Source organism: Ochotona princeps, chromosome 3 (genome assembly GCF_030435755.1).
Source record: "Ochotona princeps isolate mOchPri1 chromosome 3, mOchPri1.hap1, whole genome shotgun sequence".
Taxonomy (NCBI): Eukaryota; Metazoa; Chordata; class Mammalia; order Lagomorpha; family Ochotonidae; genus Ochotona; species Ochotona princeps.
The window spans coordinates 15,065,135-15,086,336 of NC_080834.1; the positions used below are offsets into that span (position 1 = coordinate 15,065,135).

At 44.2% G+C, this 21,202-nt stretch overlaps 1 protein-coding gene across 2 annotated transcripts in view; it reads left to right on the forward strand.

Moving 5' to 3' along the window:
• The window catches only part of KCNAB1 (potassium voltage-gated channel subfamily A regulatory beta subunit 1), a 353,486-nt gene that overhangs the window by 308,655 nt on the left and 23,629 nt on the right, over positions 1 to 21,202 (forward strand). For both annotated transcript variants that reach the window (XM_004598563.3, XM_004598564.3), the window contains exon 8: positions 3,468 to 3,554. In XM_004598563.3, coding sequence (XP_004598620.2) covers positions 3,468 to 3,554 — 87 coding nt within the window. The remainder of the gene's footprint in view (positions 1 to 3,467; positions 3,555 to 21,202) is intronic.

Consider the following 21,202-nt stretch of genomic DNA (forward strand, 5'->3'; position numbering starts at 1 on the left):
TTTCTATAAGATTAATGCATCCAAACTGACAAAGGCAAGTCCACCTGATTCAGTTCTCAGCCACAAGAGAGAGATCAAAGGGGAAAAGTGATGCAGTTGGGGACAGCAAACAGGCTCAGAGGATCTAAGGGACACCAGAAGGTCATCCAGGCCAGCCCAAATGAGTGCCCTGGGCCTCACTCTCCTCCTCTGAATGCAGGACTAGCCCATCTGCTGCCAAGTCCCTCGGGGATGGTGGCTGTGCAGCTCAGACTTAACCCAGCTCCCCCACGTCAGCCAGTAGTGTCCTGTCTTCCTGTCTTAGTAGCTGTCCTCCACTCCCTTGTCAGGCCAAGCACCAAGGAGTCTTCCTGCTTGCCTCTCACCTCTACCCCCCAGAGTACAGCTCACCACCTGGTCCTCTTTTACTCATATTCACTCTGGAGCCTTCTCACAAACCTCCTCAGAGCTTCAGCATAGCCCCATGGGCCTCCAATCCCACTGGGACTCCTCCCCTACAGCCCATTGTCAGCAGGGAAACTCATCCGCTCAAAACTGAAGTCACGCGTGGCTCTTTGGCTCCTCTTTACTCCCCACTACTCTCACCACTTGACATTGTTTTAGAATAAAATCCAAAATGTGTGCCGACATTTGGTGTGATTTGAGATTTTCAAAGTGAGACTTACAGAGCAGTGTCTCTGAGGCTACAGAGCAGGAGCAGGGAAGACTGGCTGACACAGCACACTGCTTCCCATGTGCTCACGTGGATACACTACAGTTGCTGCATGTATCAAGGAAGAGGTGTAAGGAACTGTCCAGCCGCCGTGAGACTTGCCTTCCTCGCAAGTCCATGCCGTTATGGGTATACGTTATGACTTTGAACTGCGAGCTTAACGCCAGTATATGCTCTCCACGTGCGTTGCTGCCCCCTTGGGGATGAAGGTTATCTGTGTATCTGTACACCCAGAGTCCAGCACAGTCGCAGGATCAAATCGGGACCCGATGCCTGTCTGTGACATGGACTAGTCAATTGCTTGCTGGGGAAAGGTCTGATCACTCAGAGGTACAATGGTGCCAAATGAGTCATAGTCCTTCACCTACTTATTCTTGGTCCACGCGAACTGTTCGAAAGAGACAAAATGGGCCTGGCTAGATAGCCTAGTGGCTAAAGTCCTCACCTTGCACGTGCCGAGTTCCCATATGGGAGCTCCCTGCCTGTGGCCTGGGAAAGCAGGCAAGAACAGCCCAAAGCCTTGGGACCCAGCACCCGCGCAGAAGGCCTTGAAGCAGCTCTTGGCTCCTGGCTTCAGATAGACTCAGTTCTGGCCATTGCAGCCACTTGAGGAGCAAACCAGCAAACAGAAGCTCTTCCTCTCTGTCTCTCCTCCTCTCTGTATATCTGCCTTTCCAATAAAAATAAATAAATCTTTAAAAAGAAAAAAAAAAAGAGACACAACGGAAAGGGGATCATGATCAGAGAACAACATTTACTTCCAATGCCAGGCTTTGGGCCAGAACTCTCAGTAATTCCACCTTCCAGTACCACAGAGTCCAGGGAAAATTGGGGGCAGTTAGTCTTTGGCTCTCTCTCCCTTTGGTAATTTCTAGATGTGAACACGATGGAATCACTGCCACGCTAGATTTCTGTAGTCATTCTTACACAACACTCTGAATCAAGGATTCTGAAGATGGCAAGCATTGTTAACCCCGCTGTTGGTTAGAGAGCTGAAACAAAAAAGGAAAAGTCAAAAAACCCAGTGAGAGAGCAGGCATGTTAGAGTTCAGATTTCCAATCTTTCAAACCTCGGAATACTCGCTGCCTTGGTTGCCTATCTCCATACTTCCTCCCTACACACAATTTTTTCAAAAACTGGCTTATATCACAATATATATATATATATATATATATATATATATATATATTCAACTACTGATTTTTATTAGAAAGGCAGATTTACAGAAAGAAGGAGAAACAGAGAGAGAGAGAGATTTTTCCACCTGCTGGTCTACTCCCCAAGTGACTCCAACAACCAGAGTTGAGCCTATTCGAAGCCAGGAGCTCCTTCCGGGTCTCCCACACAGTCACAGGGTCCCAAGGCTTTGGATCATCCTCCACTGCTTTCCCAGACCACAAGCAGGAAGCTGGATGGGAAGTGGAGCAGCTGGGATTAGAACCAGAGCCCATGTGAGATCCCAATGTGTGCAAGGCGAGGATTCAGCCACTTAGTCATCATGTCAGCCCCACCATAGCAATTTTTTTAAGGTGAACTTGATTTTATGCTGCCTCTTGAGACAGCTGGTGATACCCAGGACCTGAGAGTAACAGATTTTAGGAACAGGAATTCAGCCCCCCGACATGTGGCTGCCCTAATCTCATCAAGGCTTTTTGATAAGCCACCTCTGCATCGCAGACGATCCTGTCTCCACGAACGGAAAATATTTCCGGAATACATTCAAGCATTCCATTTTCCTGTCAGAAAAGTAACTGTGGCTGGCTGATAAACCAGCTTGAAAAATCAAATTTAAATGAGCCAAATTTAAATTTATAAGAGCCTCATTTAACATGCAATTAATTTTATGCCTGTAATAAAAAGAGAGAAACCTCCGGTCTTCCTAGGGAATTAAAAAGGCTGATAAGAAAATGCAGTGCCTCATGAAAATGAAACAAAGTGACTCTTGAAGACGGCCGGCATTCGGTTACATAATGTTACATACAATACCTTCTATTTCAGGGCACTATTGATTTCACTGAATTTAGGTATTTTTTTTCTGAGTCCTCTTAGGAATGTGACCAAATGCTTAGGGCTAACAAACAGGCTATTGACTCCAGATTTTTGCTTTTTGAGTTCTCACTCTTTTTTTCTTATCTCCTTGGAATTAGTGGTTTCTTGTGTTTGGTTTATACCCTAAAGAGAGCAAATAATAGAAATCATGGGATATAGATGTATTTTAGGTTCTTTAAATTTCGTTCCAATGAATGTCACAGAAAGCCTGTTTGCTAACCCCTTCACTGTACTATGAAGTCTATATGTCCATTAAATGGTGTTAAAGCAATCATTATGATTTATGCAAATTTAGTAGGTCGATATGTGTAAATGTTTCTCCATCACACTAGAAGGCCACTGAATAATTCTAAACATAAACATTAATTTGCATTTGAATGAGGCAAGACAAAATAACTCCTGAAGAGAAGCTTCTTTCCACTCCAAACCTTGAATGTTGCCACGCATGAATCACAGAATATCATTCCAAAGCATGTGTTGTCCAGTGAGAACGCTGGTCGCTGAAAAAACCCCTAAGACGTTCCTTTGTTGCGAGCAAAGTCTGTTCTGATATATTTTTAAAGGGTCCTAGGGGCCAGCTGACACAATATTTTTAAAAACTAATCCGATGTCTTTTTAAAAATAGAATCTTGGAAAAAACCAAACTTCAGCCCTGTTTATAGCGCTCAGCTCTGGACTCACGGGTCTCCCTGCTTATGCTCCCAGGGTTGAAGGGCTCCCTCCAGCGGCTGCAACTGGACTACGTGGACGTGGTCTTCGCCAACCGACCAGACAGCAACACTCCCATGGAAGGTGAGTGGAGAAATGCCATGAGACTCCAGCGTCGGTGAGTCCAGCTTGAGTACTTGCTCCACTGACAGTGGAAAGTGAAATGTATTTAAGTTGATCTGGTTGATTATGGAAAACAAGGAGCTGTCTGTCTGATGGATGCCTTCCCACCTCTGCAGCCAGCCTGAGAGCCAAGGGCTGTACCTCTGGAAGGTTCTTCTTGAAAGGCTCTGATAATGGGGTCCCCAGATACGGGCCTCATTGTTTCCACATTCATCCACTTTTACGATTTCATCAGTCACAAAATAAAGTCAATTAGATAGGGAATTTATAATTCAGCCATAACTGTTAATATTTTATAATGACCCCAGGTTTGAGTACTTGCTGGTCTATAGTGACAAATGCTAAGTGTTACTCTAAAGAAAAAATGTTAGCAGGGAGAAAAACTTCAAAATAAGATCCTCTACAGAAAGAACAATTTCAAAAGCTCCTTCGTTGCAATGCGGTTGATTTCCAAGGGATTGCAATAGTTAGCCCCTTCCTGTTATCACCGTTTGAAGACCTGCCTCAAGCCAGTCCTTATGGGAACTATCACACCTTTCTGAAGGGCAGATTTTCTCCAATACATACTTGTTCACAAAACCTGCCTGGGATGCTTGGGAAAGGGGACAGTTTGAAGGATGTTCCAGTTCATGCAGGCTTGACATCATATGGGTTATCACTTACCTGACTGAGGTGACTGAGGACAAAGGCATTGGGAAAAAAGAGGAAAAAGGTATGCTTTGGCTACTGAGCTTTGCAATAATGATGCAGCTTACCATTTTTCAAAGAATTAGGATAGTATAAAATCCACACAAAATTCCCTTTAGCTAATTTTGTCTTTGATGATTCATAAGGTGGTTTAAGGTCTTGAAACAAATGTGTTTCAGTGAAGACTTATTCGTGCTATGTGACTACAGAATAGCTATAGAAGCTTCAGGAAGAAATAAATGATTGAAATAGCATATGAGTGCATAACATTTCTAAACACAGAAACTATTATGGAAATTATTTTCCTTGCTCTTTATCTTTTCTCTAACATTTTATTTTTAATATTGTTTACATAGTTGAGAAGGATACACACGCATGTGGGTCACCGATTAGGGTGGGGAAGGTTGAATATGGAGAAAGGTCGGTGGGACAAATGCTTTCAGTTGTTTCTCTCCAGATAATCTGGGTAGGTGGGCGTGGAAGAGGCTGCTCCTTGCTGCCAGACTGCACCAGCATACGGAGATGAGGGATGGCCACTTGATGACATCTTAGGAGGGAAGAATGGTCATCAAGATGGTGGTTTAGGGCGCAGACAGGTTGGGGACGGCAGAGAACCATTACACAGGGTGAGGCACAAGGAGCAGATTCCAGCAAAGACGGAGTTGGAAGGGTGTACCTTGAGACCTGCTTGACACAGGGAAGCAGCAGTGATGGTGGAGCAGTGTTGCCGTGAACAGAAAACACACCAGCAGCCGAGGAACAGTGATCCAGGCTCCAGCGGCAGCCAGAGATCCAGCAGCAGCTACAGCTCCCACGGCAGCCAGGTGGGAGCAGGAATCCACCAGGAACTGGAGAAGTGAATACAGGCTAAGAACTGTCGAACTGTCTGTCTTGCTGATTTTTTTTTGAGGTTTATTTATGTGTATTGGAAAGGCATATTTACAGAGAGATGGTATAACAGAGAGAAAGTTCTTCAGCCCTCTGATTCACTTCCCAAGTGGCCACAACGGCTGGATCTGAGCTGATCTGAAGCCAAGAGACAGGAGCCACCTTCTGGTCCCCCACATGGATGTAGGTTCCCAAAGCAGTAGGTTATTTTTGCAGGGTTTTTTTTTGTTGTTGTTACATTGCATTATGTGACACAGTTTCATAGGCAGTGGGATTCCCCCCACCCCTCCCCAAACTTCCCAGCCCCCCCATGGTGGACTCCTCCACCCTGTTGCATTACCGCAGTTCAAATTCAGCTGAGATTCTTTCATTGGAAGCATCTACCAGGCATGAAGTCCAGCATCATATTGTCCAGATAAGTTCATCAGTTCCTTGGGGAGACCATCTCTGGTCTGAAGGTAGAGCTGGTAGAGTGTTTTTGACATTTCAAAGGATCTGAATTGCTGCCACTCTCACCACTCCAAGCACAATGCAGTCTCTGGAGAATCCACTGATTGACATAGTCCATCATAGAGTCTCCATTTGCCCAGCACTTACATTGCCTACACATAGCTGAGCTGGTTGATCCACCTGCTCTGTCCTCCGTCAACTGATGGTTAGCGTTCTGAGTCCGAAAGCTCGACTGGGGAACTCTCCATAGAGCCTTTCTCCGAGATGTTCCCAGACCAAACTCCTGTATGTACCGGCAAGAACCGGGCCCGTCACAGTCCATCGCCCCGATCAGCTGGCGGCTGCAGTTGCTGGACTGGTTCTGTCTTCAGACCACCTTCCACTGGAACCAATGGGTACCCGCAGTCCAGACTGGTTGTCTTGCTGATTTATTTGACCCAACAATGAGCAGAGAAGGAGCAGCAGGCTCCAAGGGTTGGTCCAGGGGCAAGGTAGATTTCACAGAACAGACTCCAAGTAGTGCAAGATCAGGTGCCATCTCGTGTAGTGGGGCAAAGTGTGTGGATTTGAAAGGACGGCATAAGGCAGGTTCATTTCTAGCTAATCTCAATGAGCTGATCCCACAGGGAAAGCAGTGCCAAATTCACATCTTTCAGGGTCTGTTTGGTCCCCATATCTGACAGCCAGCAGCCTAGGATTACCATATTGCACAGAGGAACAAGGGCTGAGAGGATCGGAGGAGCAGTGATAAACTGTACATGCACTAAAACAATAGAGCACAGGTGCCATTTTCACAGGACCAGAGACTAGTAGACTAAAGGGACAACAGTTGAGCTGCACAAATACTAAACTGGGAGCAAAATCACTCAGCTTAGCACAATGCATGGGTCCCTCAGAGAAACAGTTCCATCATGGTACTTTATAGGATCCACCCAAAATAGCTCTAACTGGCTCTCAGACTTAACAGCCAGAAGGTGTCAAGATCAACACCTCCGACAACCCAGTTATTTCGGACAGCTGGTGTTTTCCCTAATCCTGGACACTGTTTGACCATAAAATTGACTTATAGATCTGTGGATAACAAATCTTAGAACCTGCCCCATGGAGAAGAATCTGCAAACCAGAATTGCAATGACAAAAGATAAAAGAAGAGACAGAGGGTCTATGAATGTTACTGAAGACTCTCCAGCAAGAGAACAAAAGCATTACCACCCTCAGAGTTAACTGAGGAAGAAATTAAGAAAATGGGGGACACAGAATTCAGAAAACTTATTATAAAGCTTCTGAGCAACAACAAAAAGCACATACAGGAGTTCAAGGAATTTAAGGAATATGTCACACAGGAAATAGCAGCAGTGAATCAAATGAAGCTGACATATCCGCAATTAAGAACACAGTGGAGCAAATTAAAAATACAGTGAAGAGTCTCAATAATACAGTGAATGAAGCAAAAGAAAGAATTTCAGAATTGGGAGATATATCTTGTCCCCATGGGGAAATAATCAAAACTCTGGAAGCAGAGTTGAGTCAAGCAAAAAAAAAAAAAAAGAAGTGTCCAAGAATTAAAAGCTACTATTAAAAGGCCCAATATAAATGTTATGGGAGTCCCAAAAATTGCAGAAAGAGAAACTGGGGTTAAAGATGTATTCAATGACAAATTCCCTAATCTGGAGAAAGAATTGGAAAACAATATACAGGAGGGACACATAACTCCCAAAAGAGTTGATCAAAAGCAAACTTCACCACAACACATGATAATCAAGTTCTCTTTAGTTGAACATAAGGAAAAGATCCTTAAATGTGCACATGAAAAAAAATATCAATCCCCTATAGAGGAACCCAAATCAGACTCACAGCTAACCTCTCACAGGAAATGCTACAGGCAAGAAGACACTGGAGTGACATATTCCAGATTCTAAAAGGAAAAATTTTCAGCCCAGAATAATGTCTCCAGCAAAGCTCTCCTTTGTCTTTCAAAATGAAATAAAATTTTTCCACAGCAAAGAAAAACTCCAAGAATTCACCTCTACTAAACCTGCCCTACAAATAACACTCAAAGATGTTCTCTTGAAAGAGAAAATGAAAAACAACTACCAAAACCAAAAGCGAATGTGGAGAGCATCCCAGTAAAAGGCCAACAGAAGACTAAATCAAAGAATAACCCATTGCTAAAATGACAGGGCCAGTCATCTATCTATATTAACATTGAATATAAATGGCTTAAACTCATCAATCAAACATGATAGATTAGAGGACTGGATCAAAAGACAACACCCATGTACCTGTTGCTTACAGGAGATACATCTCAACAACAAAGGTCAGAGGAAACTGAACATGAACAGAGGGGAAAAGATACTCCAAGCTAACAGCAAGAAAAAATGCGTGGGTGTAGCCATTCTTATATCAGATGATATAAATTTTGCTGTGAAAGACATTAAAAGAAATGAAGAAATGAAGAAGGACATTACACAATGATACAAGGATCCATTCAGCAAGAAGAAATCACCATAATAAATGTATACATGCCAAATGCCAAGGCATCCAGCTACAAGAAGCAAAATTAATGGATTTAAATGGAAAAATAAACTCCAATGCAATCATAGTGGGGGACTTTACTGATTCTTTCAACCTATTCAAGTTGATATTTCACCCTTTTCAAAACATATTACAAAAACAGAAATTCATTTCACTCAAGGATGAAAAGAAATGAGAATGGAGATGGCTGGATTCCTTGAGAGTTCTTTCCTTCTCTGGTTCCACTTTAAAATCTCCATGTTCTCGCTGCTTTGGGACCTCTTCCCTGGAACATGGACAGGGGCAGTAGATGGGCACCTGCCAACCCTGGCTTGGCTTCCTTCCAGACTGTGCATCCAGAGCAGGCAACCCTTCCCACTGAGGCTACATTTCGCCTGAGAACAGAGGTGACACAGAAAGAACCATCAGCATCAGCAGAGTAGGTACAGTGCCTCACTCACAGCTAGGCACACAGTCGGATTTTATTTATAATTTTTATATAAAATTCATATATAAAATTTGTAAAATTTTACTTATAAAATTTATATTTAAATATATATAATTTATATGTGAATATTAATAAAAAGTATACATCATATATGAAATTTATATAAAATTTATGATTTTACATGTAAATGTATATATATAATTCCCTTTCTTCACATATCTTCCTGAAGGCCACAAAGGGAGACGTCCAAAGTTCTGAATCACACAGGACACACTGGTCCTCCCTTATCGGCACCGACTGCCTTCAAAGATTCTCAGGGGTTGCCTGGGACTTGGGATCGCACTGAGCCTGCTAGCTCCTGCTTATCACCCTACACTCCACCCACACAAACTGAATACCTCTTTCATCTTAACTAATAACTGATCATTCACTGTGGCTGTGTTTCTGTAAACTGAGGTGCTACAGCAAAGCTAGCCTGCAAGCTTCCCTGTTGTATAGTTTCCCAAATTCATTCTTACCATAAGTCTCAACTGTTTCACTAAATGATTTTTCTCTCAGTAAGTCAAGAACTTACACCTTTTCACTGTGATGAAATAGTTTATAGCTTTCCTTTGGTGTATTCACATTGCCACCATCGCTGCTCTTGACCTTTGGCGCCACTATCAAGTAAGCTAAGGATGAACTGAAGTAACCCTGGGACTGCCACTGTGAAAACAGAGCCAACTATTGCACAGCCAACGGTTGGGAGCCTAGCACAAAGGAATGGTTCACTTCCGGACGGAAGGAGACTGTGTTGTGTGACGTTTCAACACGTCACTCAAAACAGCACTTACCTCACACCTTGGAAAGTATAAATTGTACATTTTGAGAGTTTTGCTTTGAATACTTTCAAACTGAAGTTGACTGTGAGAAAGTAAGTCCAGAGGCAGGCGTATGATGAAAACTACATAGCTGCAAGGCCAACCAGGAATTAAGCCACGGGACTGACAATGGGAATTTTTTGAACCCATTTTTTCCTTTCAGAAATGTGTTATAAAACTCTTCATGTTCCTTAAATTGCTTTAGTCATAAATTTCCCAAGGTTAATCTATTCAGCCCGAAAGGTTATCTAATGCCTGTGACTTTATTTTCAAAATCTTCTCTAGAAAAATCGCCAGAATGGAATTAACTCATTTGTCCCATCACAATCTGTTGAATACCTAACGCTGTGCTAAGTGCTGTCCCAAGCCCTGGGAGAAGCAGAGGTCTCACAAAAAAGTGGGTTCTTACTGAGGACGCAGGCAGCACGCAGCAAGAGCACTACACTGGCTGGCGGTCATAGGTGTGGAAGAAAAGTAAGTCCTGACATGGAAATGGAAAGCTACGAAGGCTGAAAGTTAGACAGGGAAACTAAAGACCTGAGAATGCAGGATGGAGACTACGTGGCCTCCTCCCAAGCAGTCTACCCAGGACTCCACAGTCGAACAAATCCTAACTCACAACCCCTTTCTTCATAGGCGAGCTATTGAGACTCCCTCAAGCTCAGTTTCTGTAAAATGCAGATGACATCATCTACTCTGTAGTGTGATCATGAGGCTCATTTGAGATCAGATGTATGAAATGGTTAGGGTGTTGCCCAGTACGTGAGGCCTGTCCTTTTTTTATTGTTCTGTTTGCACAGTCCACCTGTAAATTTCTCATGTGGGAAATCAGCCTGATACAGCGTGTCTTAGAGGTTTTAAATACAAATGCACACAACAAATCAAGACGTACAAATCACATGACTGATCAAAGGAATCCTGAGATGGTGAGGGAGAAAGGAGAGGTTACAACAATTAGGATAGGTAGAATGCAAGGACCTACCACTCACCTGACCTTGGGACACACGGAGCTCATGGGATTGACTCTCTCTGATAAACTGGCCTTTGCCATCGTGGCTCCAGAGCGAGGCTTGAGCAAGGGCAGATAGTATCTAGTTTAGTAGCGTACTAGCTCTATTGGAAAGACTCAGAGACAAACTCACCTGGCCACCAGGAAGTTAATCATTTAGTCTTATGAAAGCTAAGGACTGACTTTCTCAGGCAGAGTTTCCGAAGCCAGAATGGAGCTCATCAACTGGTTGCTCGATTGAATACCTCATTTAAGTCTCCAATTTGCTTCTTAGTATATTTAGCATATTTCAAAATAGCATGTGTATATATTGCATCTTTCCATTCTCTTTATATGTTCGGCACACACATTTCATCCTTTGTGGCTACCATGACTCACAGTGACACAGCCTCTTCTCTGCCAAGCACGCTGTGTAAAGTCTGTCCATGTCTCACTTGCCACTTGCTTCTCCACCAGTTTTCATTTATCAGCTTTGCTTCTCCTACTTCCTTAAGCAGACTGAGTAATCTCAAATGCCACCTCGTAGGCACGTCAACTAGAATTCACCACTGCCAGATGTTTGCAAGACTTCTCTAGGGCATTCTAGAGTGACAGAGGTCCACAAAGCTCTGAATGTGGATTAGGCCGATACTCAACCTATCAAGAGCAGAGTTTTTGTTGTAAGATATTCTTTTCAGCTAGGCTCCAACGAGAGATACAAGGAGCCTCAGAAAAGTCCCCGCCACTGTAGCACAAGAAGTTAAGATTGCCAAGGCTACAGGGAAATATGTAAAGTGCTGGCTCTAAAGAGAACTATATTCCAGAAAACAGTTTGTCGTCAGCTGCTGCTTTATTTTGTGCTTTCTTTGAATCCAAAGAATATTCCGACACTCTCGGCAGTTGAGTTATTTGCTGCATACCAATACACAGACACACAGACACACAGACACACACACTAGTATTTTTTTTTTCTCTTCCCATATTCACCCCACAGTGAAAGAGGACTCTCCTCTTCAATATGTAGCAGTGGTGAGATGCAAACGGAAAGACAGGGTAGGTCCCACGTACTTCCTCATTTACCTCTGCAAAGATGTGTGCCCCCCCACACCTCAGAAGAGATGCCATCTTCCTTTTTTTCCCAGTTGTTTCCTGTTAAGGAAAAGGAAGAGTGAGAGGATGGCGCTCACGTCCGCTCCGTCCAGCTGTCAGGTGGAAAGCACCAAGCTGCTTGGTGTGCTGGGCTGTGGCTTTGTGACTCACGTGAGCTCCCTGCTGTCGGGGTCAACTGTCGTGTCTCTGACAGAGTGCAAGACAGTGACAGGCTTGAGCTCCGTGTTGACTCAGTCGTGGGGGATTCCACGTCTATATGTCACTGTGCTGTGGCCCATCTGCAGTGGCATGTGTGGGCCCAGAGGCGAGCTGGAGCCAGCCGGGAGGTGGGCTCCGGGGCACAGCGTAGCACCAGGACACTTTCTGGCCACTCGTGTCCTTGCTGCTCTAGAATTAGTCAGCAGGCAGAAGCAAATACCATCCAGTATGTCACCACAGCTGTACAAAGTGGAGCAAGAAGCACCGGTTTTGTCCAACCGCTCCAGGGAATCTAACACATGTAATAAAGAAATCTGGGCTCTGGGTTCGGGGCCTGAGGCGACTGTTCTTAGGAGTATAAACTTGGCTGTGCTGTTCAAGTTTGCATTTCTCAAGGTTTTGTTTGTCAAGTAAGAAGAAGAAAATATCACATTTCTTAGCTATTTGAAACATAGCTATGGAGATAAAATAAGGTGACCTAAGTGGAAATGTTTTCTAAATCGTAGTGCCCTCCACAAACATTTTGCACACTTTTAGGACCATATCAGCATAACAGGATGTGATCGTTGAAACCCCAGCCAAACACCAAGACACAGACAAGATAAAATTTTACAATGAGGCAGCAATTTCTGTTTCTGTGCTTCCGAAGGACAGAGGCAAGAGCTGATTTCAAGCTTGTGTTTTCTGTGTTTTTGGAAGTAGTGAGTGAGGCAGCAAAGCTTGGCGCAGTGGAAACACCTTGCAGCTAGCAGCCCAGAGTTCAGTCTCTGAAGAGACCAGAGGTCTGGTAGCTATGGGATCACTGTTTTTCCTTCTCTGTCCCTCTGTTGGGATTTCTCTGGATTGCCTCCAAGCTTTTTATTTTGAGGAGTTAAAAACTCCTCAAAACATCCATTACTCTTTACCTACATATACCAAATTGTGCTGTATTTGCCTTTATTTTATCACTCTCCCCCCGTCTCTCATGAAATTTCCCCCATAAAAACTTGCCCCTCACCTTGAACGCGCCAGGATCCCATATGGGCATGGGTTTGTATCCCAACAGCCCCACTTCCCAACCAGCTCCCTGCCTGTGGCCTGAGAAAGCAGTCAAGGACAGCCTGAAGGCTTGGGACCCGGCACCCATGTGGGAGACCTGGAAGAAGTTCTGGCTCCTGGTTTCGGTCCGGCACAGCTCCAGCTGTTGCTGCCACTTGGGGAGTGAATCATTGGCAGAAGATCTTCCTCTCTGTCTCTCCTCTTCTCTGTATATCTGACTTTCCAATAAAAATAAAAAAAACCTTAAAAAAATTTCTCCTAGTCTCAAAGACAAGATAGTCTCCTAAATGACCATAGCACAACATTTATACTCACAAACCATGGCATTACATACTAGTATCACATAATATACAAGCCACAGAAAAATTTCCTTTATAAGACATATTTCTAATTTTTGGAGGGAGAAGTGACTCAAGATATATGAAGAATCCCATATGTCTTACTTGTCATGGATGTTTAATCTTTTTTAGTCTAAAAATAGTTCCTCCACTGGAATTTTTGTTTCTTTCATTCATTTCTCCTGCTCCTTTTCTGAACACAAATAAAATTCGGCAGACTGTCTAAAAATCAAAACAAAACTTAAAAAAACACCTGAATAAATCTAAAATGTCACCAGGTAGCACTCAGGGCACAAACATTGAGGTTCCATCATTTATTCTGACTCTAACAATGAATTCTTATTGAGTACTTATTGGCACATACCAGCAATCAAAACAAAGTTCCTCACTCTTGTAGGACACATTCCAACTAGCAAAGGAGATGAGAAGCAAAGAGTAAAGTAACTGAAATTCAGTTAGAATATTAGAAGGCAATGAAGAAAGCAAGTGACAAGGCTGTGAGTGCTCTGGGTTCGGGTGGGGTGGGGTCACTGTCTCCATCCTAGTACTCAGCTGACCTGGATTGAGTCGCCAGTTCCAAGTTATGGCCTCAGCCCTGCCCCACCTGTTGCAGGCATCTTGACAGTACCTCAGCATATGAGCGGTGTCTCCCCCCACCACTCCATCCCTCCTAACCAAGGGTGAGGAAATAATGCCACTTTGACTCTGTTAGCTCACAAATATAGTTTCTCAGAAGCCACTGGAAAATGTACTCTGTCAAAAGGTGACAGTAAAGCTATAGAGAGGAAGCGGGGATCTAACTAAGTAAAAAGAGAATTTCCCAGATGTTGGAATGAGGGGTGCCAGGCCAGCTCCTGTGCAACGAGACACGAGCAGACAAGGAAGGCCAGCAGAGGCCAGACACTGCAGAGAGCACATCACCAAGAGACGAAGACGTGCGCTTCCTACAAGCTTGACCGTGTGGAAAGCCACACTGAAAGATGTTTTGCACAAAGTATGGGAAGACTTAGTGTTGCTCCAAGTAGAACTAAGTGAACAAAGCAATTGTTACCCAAAGGAAAATGGAAACTGATAGGAGAAAGGAAATGTAATCCTTTTAAGCTATTTCTCTCAGCCATGGACACCAAGTTCTTAGTCATAACAATGAAAACATGATGAGTCACACTGCTCTTCCTGAAATAAACTTCACTTGCTCATGATGTGTTTGCACTACTCTACAGGATCTAGTAAATCAATGTTCAATGTTGTTCCAACATCCATAAACAAAATGGCTTGTAATTTTCTTAAATTGCCTATTTCTTGCTCCTTTTACAAGATCACAGTACTCTATAAATAAGGAATACCTACTTACACCTGCTAGCTGTATCATATTCTCCTTTGAAAATTAGGTGATTGGGCCCAGCATGGTAGCCTAGCAGCTCAAGTCCTTGCTTTGCACGTGCCAGGATCCCATATTGGCGCTGGTTCATATCCCGGCAGATCCTCTTTCTATCCACCTCCCTGCTTGTCGCCTGGGAAAGCAGTTGAGGATGGCCCAAAGCATTAGGACCCTGCACCCGTATGGGAGACCCAGAAGAGGCTCCAGGCTCCTGACATCAGATCGGTGTAGCTCCAGCCATTGCGGCCACTTGGGGAGTGAACCAATGAATGGAAGATTTTTCTCTCTGTCTTCTCCTCTTTGTATATCTGACTATCGAATTTAAAAAAAGAGGCTATTCATTTTAAAAAAGAAAAGAAATTAAGTGATAAAATTAGGAGGTAAGAAAAAGAGAGCCGGATAAATAACACTAAGCTTTGCACAGCATCCAGGAAGTTCTGTAAATCTGGACACTAATATGGATAAATTGATTTAGAACAACTTCCTTTGACATATCAAGACACAAACTCAAGAATGTAACCCACTTGTTCAAGGTCCCACTGATGACTGTTGGAGAAACTTGAACTAGGATTCCAAACCATCTGACTGCTAGCCTCAGGTTGATATAAAAGGATATGTCAGTAGGTACTAATATCCTATCATACCTCTGACTACGATTGGATTGGATACATCCCATTTCAAGAAATGAGAATAAAAGTAAATCTGGTGTCTTTTGGTTCTGACCTGTGACAAACGCAAGACTATACCAAGTCCTAGAAGGGACAAAATGACTATAACAATTTTGCCTGGATACTTAGCTGCTTCTTTTAAATAGCTGCTGTGAAGCACAGGCTCATCTTCATGAAGGACCAGCTCTGTGACCACCAAAGGCCCAGCTCTGTGACCACCAAAGGACCAGCTCTGTGACCACCAAAGGCCCAGCTCTGTGACCACCAAAAGACCACCAAAGGCCCAGCTCTGTGACCACCAAAGGCCCAGCTCTGTGACCACCGAAGGACCAGCTCCGTGACCACCAAAGGACCAGCTCTGTGACCACCAAAGGACCAGCTCTGTGACCACCGAAGGACCAGCTCCGTGACCACCGAAGGACCAGCTCCGTGACCACCAAAGGACCAGCTCTGTGACCACCAAAGGACCAGCTCCGTGACCACCAAAAGACCACCAAAGGACCAGCTCTGTGACCACCAAAGGACCAGCTCCTGACCACCAAAGGACCAGCTCCGTGACCATCGAAGGACCAGCTCTGTGACCATCGAAGGACCAGCTCCATGACTACCATTTTGACCACAGTGGTAACACAGAAGCAATGCCAGAGCCAGTCCTTGGGGTTCAGAAATTCACAACCAATGCTAGTTTACCCAGCCAGGTTCCATCATCAGAGGTCAACCCATTCCCCATAAATATACCAGTGCCAGAACCCCCTGCCACTTGTGAATCAAGCTGGGCAGAGTCAGACTCATTCCTTCGGAAGACATCAAAGGATTGTATGTTTTATCTTATATCATCATATATATATATAATCTATATATATATGATGTATAGATTCATTCATTTGGAAGGTATAGCAATAGAAAGCAAAAGAGTGAAAGAGATGAGGGAGATAGAGAAATAAAGACAGACGGAGAGATCTTCTATCCGCTGGTTCACTCTCCCAAAAGGTCACAGGCACTGGACTAGGCCAGGTGGAAGCCCAAGACCCAGAACTCCACCCAGGTGTCCCAAGTGGGAAGCAGGGGTCCAGGCACTTGGATCATTTTTTGCTGTCAGAACTCAAATCAATCTTCAATTATAGGATGCTGATGCCACAAGTGGCTACTGAACACACTGTACCACAATGCCAGTCCTTTATATCACCCCTTGTAAAGCACCTGTTTATTGTGACTTTTAATTTTCCACTCATAATTTCAGACATAAAGACTAGCAAAAATAGTAGAAAATAATTGTCACTGGAATTCCCTCAAATGTTAACATCTATGACCATTGTGCAGTTACCAAAATCTAGAAATTAACATAGCAGTACCAATACATAGATTTTATTCATGCGCTTCCTGCTGTCCAATGAACACACTTTCCTGGCCTGGCTCTCATGTTGCAACTGATCATGTTGCAATTGTGTCTTTCCTTTCCTTTAAGTTGGATAAGTTTCTCAGACTTTGTCTTTCATGACATTGACACTTTAGAGATATTGGTTAGTTATTTTGTAAAATGTCCCTCAGATAGAATTTTCCAGGTATTTCTTTGAGATTAAATTCAGATTAGCCATTCTGTCAGCACAGCGACAGGAATGACACTGCAATGCATCACCCCAGGCCCACAGATCTACCGTTGTTCAGTACTGATGACATTAACCTTGAATTCTTGCTTCTAAGATGATCCTTACCAGGTTTCTCACTGTCAAGTTACTGTCTTTCCTTTAGTAATGCTAAATATTGGAAGGAAGTACTTAGAAACTAAGCAAATATCCTGTTAGCTATCACAAGTCCCCACCTGCTTAATTTTGGCTTTCATTATGATTCTTGCCTGAAACAAATATTATTGATTTTCTATTTCCATCACATTTTCCACACTTTTTGTTTTGTATTCTACTGAAGGAAGGGCTTTAACTTGTCATGACTTATTTAATAGATTCTAATATTTGTATTAACCAGAGCTCCAGGATCCTGATTTATTCTGATTTACAATTCATGCAGTCATTATTTCGTTGCTGCAGTTATGCCCAACATGGCCACTTGAAACATCTTCCATATGTCTTGTGTGTCCTTCTGCCCTGTTAGAATTTTCCTCTTTTCTTCTTTTTCTGGACTGGTTGGAATGCATAACAAAAATTTGGAAGAGCTCTGCTCTCAGTTAATTCTTTCCTTTTTTGACTGGAATTTCTCCAGTGAGGCATTGTGGTCCTCTTACCTGGAATAAGCAGCCCAGCCCCTTCTCACCTGCTTAGCACCGCCTTTTCCCATCCTGTATTGTAATAGTTCATGGTGAAGGACAACTTGGAAATCAATGACCTCTTTCTCCATCGTTCTTTGTCCTGCATCCTTTCTGTGTTGAAAGAGGGTCATGTGTAAAAGCTGCAAGGCAATGAAGGCCAACTAGGGAAGAGAAACTGTGTACTTGCTGTGTCATGGTGCAGCGCCTTGTGGTCACACAGACAGGGAGTGCCTGTATGAAGTGAGTGAATTCTGGAAGCAAACATGGTTCTTCTTTGTTCACCAAGGAGCTGCACAGTTAGCATTTTGTTCCTTTAATATAACCTAGTGCTCTCTATCAGGGCCTCATTCTCTGCTGATTACATGCAGATCTGCCCATTTCTAACTTCTGAAGAGCTCTCTATGGCCGGGAGTAAACTAGAGCCTATCTTCCACCCTTCACATCCCAACCCCATCATTTACTATCGGGGTAAATGAGTTAATTTATTCACCTTCATTATACTTCAGTTTCCTTATGCACAGAACAAAAATAGCAACAATAAACATGTAAGTGCTTAGAATATTGCTAGGCATATTCTAGGTGCCATATAAGTGTCAACAATTTTTTCTGTTATCTCAGAAGGTATAAAGGCCTTAATACTAATATAAGCATCACAACATGTGGCTTGAAGACACACACAAGCTTTGGCACACAGAAGGTTTGGGCCTGAGTTCTGTGCCCAGTTAGAAGGAAAGATCATAGCTTTGCTCATACTCTGACCACTTCCCGTTGCCTTTGGCCTCGTGGCCAGGCGTGGCTCCTCCAAAGCACACAGCAAGGAGGGAGTCTGTGTGTGGGAAAGATGATGGCGCCAAGATAGATCAGCTAGAGAGCAAGCATGAGCCAGCCTCCTGCTGTGTCTGTAAAGAAAACCATCACTGCAGTTTTACAGCAAATGCTGTATTGGCCGTATAGAAGGGACAGCCTGCGTGCGCTTGCATAATGAAGACAAAGGTGTATTATTTGTTTTGTGACCACTTTACATGCCCGTGTCAGAGAAATGCCACGTTTTCCTTCGCAAAAGAGTCTAATGGAGGAAACAAGGGAAATGGCACAGCCCTTTCTGCATGGGGATCAGGAATAACCTCAGAAACAGAAAGCAAAGTACCGAAGGAGCAGGCTAAAGACTGCAGACATAAGCAGACAGCTGTGGAACAGTGAAATAGGTAAAGGGAAAGAAGAGAGCCTGGGCAGCCTGGGGAAACAGGATGGGCCCCTCTACAATGGCTCCTGCACAGCCAGCTGCTCCCTTTCCACAGACAGGGCACGCTGGCAGGTGGGCAGCTCCTCTTTACCAGGCTATGCACCACTGGAAAGACAACAAGGTCATCACACTTCATTATGTCGGATTTAAAAGATTGTTGTAAAACATTTAGTTATTCATTTGAAAGGCAGGGTGACAGAAAGAGGAAGAGAGAACAAGGAGGGGGGGGAGAGAATCTTCCAACTTCTGGCTCATTCTCCAAATGTCTGCGATGGTTGGGGCTGGGTTAGGCCACAGGTAGGAGCCAGAAATTGCATCTGGGTCTCCCTTGTGGATGTAAGGAGCCAAAGTGCTTGGGCCATCATCTGCATTAGCAAATGGCTGGATTAGAAGCAGAGCAGCTAGGACTCAAACTGGTGTTCCAATGGGAGATGCCAGCATCATAGTTCATAGTAGCTTAATCTGCTGGACCACACTGCTGACCCCAAAGAGGTATTTTTTGGTCACGAGGCTACCAGTGTGCTCTGTTGGCTGCAGGAACAGGAGTCTTAATGTCATGTATTTGAAGACAGCACCTCCTTCCAGGCCTCAGCAGCAGCAGCAGCAGAAAGGCAAACCCACTCTACACTCCTGAGGGACCAGTGAGGATCACTTCCTGTTTGAGCATGAAGCTAGATTTGCCAGAACAAAATCTCATTAGGGCAAAAACATTCTATACTCTTACCCATTCTCTGCCAAGTTGCTTGCTTTACTGCCATGTTGTTAAGACTCATTTTGGCCATGGTTTTGCAACTCATGCATGTGCGGGTGTGTGAATGGAAGTTGTTCAGACACAATGAGCCTTAACCTAGGAGGGTTCTTAGTATTTGTAAAAATAATCTATCGGGTAAGTGTTGAAAGCTGCTGCTGTGGCAGAAGCTGCACTTTGCAGCCAGCAGTGTCGACCAGTACAGTGGCTCAAAACCCTGGCCGCACACTAGAACCATCTGCAATGAGTTTTTAAAACACTAACACCAGTGCCTCACCTGCCGAGATCCCAGTAGACTACAAATTCAGTGGAGTCTAGATGGGCAGTTTGCAAAATCCTGCGGCTGTCAGAACATGCAGTCGAGGGCGAAAACCACAGAAGCTGGGTCTTCTGGAAAAGCGTGAAAGGAGCCTGGATGGGAGGGCTAAGTCAGCCCCAGCCAGTGTTCTGCCTAGGATGTTACTAATGTTTCCAGGACACAGAGGTGAAGCTGCAGCGGCAGGACTCAGTTGATCTTTTCTTTCTACAATGCTGCCCTCTAGTGCCTGAACCTACCAGAATCATGTCGAAAACCCACTTCATTCATCACGACATTCTCCTGTTGGCTGAACAAAACTGGGGAATTTCTCTCTGATATGAATAACAAAATGAACTAATTCAACATACATTATTAATTTTGATTTGTCGCAACATAAATCTCCAACCCTGGCCTCTCCATTCTCCCACGTCTCCCACAATTCCGTGCTGCTGCCTCCTCTAAGAACACCTCTTCCATCTCAGCCTTTCCCTTCCTTCCCAACCTCTATTCCATATTTCTAGATCATTCTCAATGGTATCAGGCTTGCCTTTCCACCTCTCCTCTTCAAAATAAAAGTTCCTTTCACATGGATACCCCTCAGTCAGGCCCTATTTCTCTTCTCCATTCACTCACAAAATTGTTCGAAGGGCTATTTTCCCAGGTGCTTGTGAGTCTGCTGGGGGAATGGAGCTTGCTTTCATTACCCAGCCTGGTCTTGGCACAGGCTCTTACGGCCACTTAGAGCCATCGTCCCCTCCTTCCTCGTATGCCCTTCTGACTGCAATGTTTCCTGTGGTCCACAGTACTCACAGCTCTGCTCTGGAACATCCCTCCGCCTGCCTTGGGTGCCTTCCTGTCCTTCTGGATGGTAATGACGCAGCACCCTGTCCAGGGTCTTTCTGCCTTCTGCATTGGCAATTACAACTTCATGGGGGCAGACTTTCTTTGGGCAGTTTTCATCGACTTCCAAGAATTTGATTGCAATCAGTGGACGCGTCAACTGAAAAATCCACCACTCCAGGCCCAGCTCACTCAGCGACTGCCTGACCTTTCCCTTTGGTCTCCCGTAGGACACTGAACTCTGTATAGACAAGTCATCTGGTTTGCCCTCTGCCAACCTCATCTCATTTCCTGCTTCCTTCCTTACCAGGCTGCTGCCATGGCTTACTTGGTTACTGAACTTGCTAAGCTGTGTGGTGTCTCAGGCCCTAACACAGGCCACTCCATTTACCCTTGAAGCATTCCTCCTGTTGGTCACATGGCTGGCTCCTCTGTATTTCCCTTGCTTAAACACTGCTGCTACATGACACCTTCCTTGCTCTGCCAGCTCCTCCCTTTCATTTCCTACCCGGCGCCCACCTTAACCCTTCACATTTTGTGGTGACTTAGTTGGTTACTTCTCCATCTTTGCCACTCAGCTCTAAGCTCCAGGAACTTGGTGTCTGTGACACAGATGAGCCCGGCAGCTGACAGTGACTGGAAAATGTTAGCGTTT